At 41.2% G+C, this 4,360-nt stretch overlaps 1 protein-coding gene across 1 annotated transcript; it reads right to left on the reverse strand.

Annotated features, from left to right (window-relative positions):
• Window positions 1-264: 264 nt before the first annotated feature.
• Window positions 265-4,103, reverse strand: LOC115793571 (early endosome antigen 1-like). The gene has a single exon (XM_030748619.1). The coding sequence runs from the start codon at window positions 3,417-3,419 to the stop codon at window positions 582-584; it is 2,838 nt and encodes a 945-aa protein (XP_030604479.1). The 5' UTR covers window positions 3,420-4,103; the 3' UTR covers window positions 265-581.
• Window positions 4,104-4,360: the final 257 nt, after the last annotated feature.

The raw sequence follows: 4,360 nt of genomic DNA on the forward strand, positions 1-4,360 counted from the left end.
ATCTATAATTCTGGTTATTTTCATAAGGATTAGCATAATCATTTTCAAACTATAAAAATGCTTTTTGTTCACCACAAATTTTATACAACTTTCATATGTGTGTGTGGTAAGCATTTAGTCTAGCTTCGCACAAAGACTGTAAGCAAAGGGGAAAAAGTAGACATCCACAAATAACTATTTTTAGATGGCATATGATTGCCTTTATTATTATATATAATATTATTATTACCCTACCTCCTTAACCTGTATTCTCAAGGATGAAGAAACAGGTTGGGGATGATAGGATAGGGTAAGGAAAAGAGGGAAAGAGACAGAGAAGAGAAACCCCCGACATTTCCCGATGAGCAAGCAACAGTGGGGAGGAAAAACTCCCTGTAGACAGGAAGGAACCTCCGACAGAACCAGGCTCAGGGAGGCGCAGTCATCTGTCAAGACCGGTTTGGGGGTTGAAAGGAAAAGGAAAAGAGGGGAGACAGAAGAAGGGAGGGGAGGAAGAAGAAAGGGATGAAGCTTCTTCTGCGATTAAAGATGGAGGAAGATGAGGCTAGTTTTGTGCAGGTAGAACTGAAGAAGCAGCAGAGTTATAACGGGAAAACACGATTTTGTCTGCACGGTGCTGAAGAATCAGTAGATTTCTTCCAGAAAAACCAGAAGGGCTTTTTCTTTTTCTGGCAGCGTTCTTCCAGATTCTTGTTCTCTAATGCAAGTGTTCTCAGATGACTGATATTTTCTACCTTCTCCTCCTCAAGGTTCTTGCACTTTTTTTCAAGTTCTTCTAATTCTTCCTGGTTTTCTGCATACTTTTCATTCAGGTTTTTATATTTCTCTTTCTCTACATTCTGTTCCTTGTGCATGTCTTTATTTATTTGCTGCAGTTTGACACACATGTCTTGTAACTCGTGATTTCTCCTCTGCACTTCTTTATGTGTTTCCTCCTGTTGTTGCAGCTCCTTGTGCATTTCAGTGTTTTTGTGCTGAATTTTGTTATAGAGATTTCGCAGTTCTGCATTTTCTTTCACCATTTCTTGGATCTTGCATTGCTTCTCTGCACATTCCTTCTTCAAATTGCTCTTTCTTTGTTTTAGTTGTTCCTTCTCTTTAAGTATTTGTTGAATTTTTAGCATGGCTTCATCAAGCTTCACATTCAAGCCTTCATTTTCTTTCTGTGTGTTGTGAAGTTTGGTCTGCACCTGGCTGTATGTCACTTCCTGTTTATGGAGCTTGCGTTCCAACTCTGTGTATTTAGCTTCCTGTTGTTCCTTCACTTTAGGTATTTGTTCATTTTTTAGCAGCGCTTCATCAAGCTTTGCTTTCAAGCCTTCATTTTCTTTCTTGGTGTCCTGAAATTTGCGCTGCAAGTCTGTGTGTGTCACTTGCAGTTTATTGAACTTGGACTGTACCTCCATGTGTTTATCTTCCCATTGTTTATTTTCTTTAAGCATTTTGGTATTTTTTAGCAGGGCTTCATGAAGCTTTGCTTGGAAGCCTTCACTTCTTTTCTTGGTGTCGTGAAATTTGCTCTGCACCTCTTTGTATTTCACTTCCAGCTCATGGATCTGGCACGGCACCTCCTTGTGTTTATCTTCCTGTTTTTTCTTTGCTTTAAGGATTTTTTCATTTTTTAGCAGGGCTTCATCAAGCTTTGCTTTCCAGCCTTCATTTTCTTTCATTGTATTGTGATGTTGGCACTCCAGCTCTCTGTGTGTCGCTTCCAGTTCATGGAGGTTGCACTGCACCTCCAAGAGTTTAGCTTCCTGTTCTTCCTTTTCTTTAAGCATTTCTTCATTTTTTAGCAGGGCTTCATCAAGATTTGCTTGCAAGCCTTCATTTTTTTTCTTGGTGTCGTGAAGTTTGCGCTGCACCTCATTGTGAGTCACTTCCAGTTTGTGGAGGTTGCACTGCACGTCCGTGTGTTTAGCTTCTTGTTCTTTCTTTTCTTTAAGCATTTCTTTATTTTTTAGCAGCACTTCATCAAGCTTTGCTTTCAAGTCTTCATTTTCTTTCGTTGTGTTGTGATGTTGGCACTCCAGCTCTCTGTGACTCACTTCCAGTTCATGGAGGTTGCACTGCACCTTCAAGTGTTTAGCTTCTTGTTCTTTCTTTTCTTTAAGCATTTCTTCAATTTTTAGCAGTGCTTCATCAAGATTTGCTTGCAAGTCTTCATTTTCCTTCTTGGTGTCGTGAAGTTTGCGCTGCACCTCTCTGTTTGAACCTTCCAGTTTGTGGAGGTTGCACTCCACGTCTGTGTGTTTACTTTCCTGTTCTTTCTTTTCTTTAAGCATTTCTTCAATTTTTAGCAGCGCTTCATCAAGATTTGCTTGCAAGCCATCATTTTCCTTCTTGGTGTCGTGAAGTTTGCGCTGCATCTCTCTGTGCGTCTCTTCCAATTCATTGAACTTGCATTGCAACTCCGTGTGTTTACCTTCCAATTCATTGAACTTGCATTGCAAGTCCGTGTGTTTACCTTCCTGTTCTTTCTTTTCTTTAAGCATTTCTTTATTTTTTAGCAGGGCTTCATCAAGCATTGCTTGCAAGTCTTCAGATTTTTTAAGGCTTTTGTGAAGTATGAGCTGCACCTCTCTGTATGTCCCTTTCAATTCACTGAACTTGTACTGGACATCTCTGTGTGTCACTTCCAGTCTATCGAACTTGCATTGCAACTCTGTGTGTTTACCTTTCTCTTTTTCCTTCTCTTTAAGGATTTGGTCATTTTTTAGCACGGCTTCCTTGAGCGTTGCTTCCAAGTCTTCATTTTTTTTCTCAGTGTCGTGACATTTGAGCTCCATCGCTCTGTGTGTCACTTCCAGTTCATGGAGCTTGTATTCCAACCCTGCGTTTTTAGCGTCCTGTTGTTCATTCACTTTAAGTATTTCTTCATTTTTTAGCAGCGCTTCATCAAGCCTTGCTTGCAAGCCTTCATTTTTACTCTCGGTGTCGTGAAGTTTGTGCCTCACTTTTGTGTGTTTAGCTTCCTGTTGTTCATTCACTTTAAGTATTTCTTCATTTTTTAGCAGCACTTCATCAAGCCTTGCTTGCAAGCCTTCATTTTTATTCTCGGCATCATGAAGTTTGTGCTGCATCTCTCTGAGTGTTGCTTCCAGTTCATGGAGCTTCCACTGCAACTCTGATTGTTTAGTGTCCTGTTCTTGAAGCGTTTTTTCAGTTTCTAGCAGGGTGTCATTAAACACTGCTAGCAACTGTTTATTTCCTCTTGATGCACCGAGCTTCTTGACGACCTGAGGTCTCACATCTTCCATCTTGTGCAGCAAGTCTGTTATGTACTCATGTCCTTGCCTATACATCTTCCTAAAATCCTTTTTAATCTGCAACTGTCTAACTTCTTGTTGTCCATTCATTATTGGTTGAGTGTGAACCTCTATCTTTCTATTTTTCCTCTGCTGAGGTATCGCCTTATGCATATTCGAACGTGTGAATGCTGCTAACAAACTCGCTTCTAGACTTAAATGTTACCCCGAAGTTTGTCTTGTGTGTGCCTATGTGTGAAAGATCAGAGGCTACGTCCCCTTCAAGTCCTCTGACGTTAGAAGGTGACGTAAGATTCTAATGACGTAACAGAGTTCCAAACAAGGTAAACATTCCTATGGAACACTGGTCAAACCATGGAAATAAATTCCATGGTTTGACCAGTGTTGCCAATTTACCGACTTTGTCGCTAGATTTAGCAGCTTTTCAGACCCCCTAGCGAGTTTGTTTTTTTATTTTTTTTCCAAAAAGCGACTAGCGACAAATTTCGCCCTGTTTTCTGTGCATACAGCCTTCGTACTGTGTCCATTCAGACGCTTAGATATGGCTCGGACCCCCGAGAGTAACTGGCTGTTGGTATGTACCGTAAGTCACGTGACCTTAATAGCGAAAGTGGGTCTGTTCGTGTCCTCGAGACGCAGTTGGCGGATACGCCGCATTGAGCAGGTCGGCGTGTTTCTGATACGTCAGCGTACATGTCTATGGATTTACTGAGCTGGCTGAAATCCTGCTGACTGAAGATCGTAAGAGACATCGTTCTGGCGTATCCTCCATCACCGGGGATTATCGGGTACGAAGGGATTAAATACATATAATTTATGTCTCATTTATAGCGCTATAATCAGGGGTTACAGCGGGCCGGACCGAGTCCGTAAATTGTGCTCGCGGTAGTGTGTCACTTTGTCACACAGTGTGTCTGCTAGCTGAAAGAAGAGCTGCTGTGTTTCCAGGGAGAGCAAAGAGAGAGAAGTTCACAGAGATGGAGAAAGAGGACAGGAGAGGAAGAAGAGAGGTTAGAATTAAAAATAAGGACTGGAAAACAAACTGAGGTATGCTAACTTTGTGTAATCCAAAGATTGTATGAAAATACTGTAGT

The sequence above is a fragment of the Archocentrus centrarchus genome, chromosome 15 (assembly GCF_007364275.1).
Source record: "Archocentrus centrarchus isolate MPI-CPG fArcCen1 chromosome 15, fArcCen1, whole genome shotgun sequence".
Classification (NCBI taxonomy): domain Eukaryota; kingdom Metazoa; phylum Chordata; class Actinopteri; order Cichliformes; family Cichlidae; genus Archocentrus; species Archocentrus centrarchus.

Coding starts and splice junctions, on each gene's coding strand:
- LOC115793571 (XM_030748619.1), bottom strand. CDS start 3,419: ATGCATAAGGCGATACCTCAGCAGAGGAAAAATAGAAAGATAGAGGTT.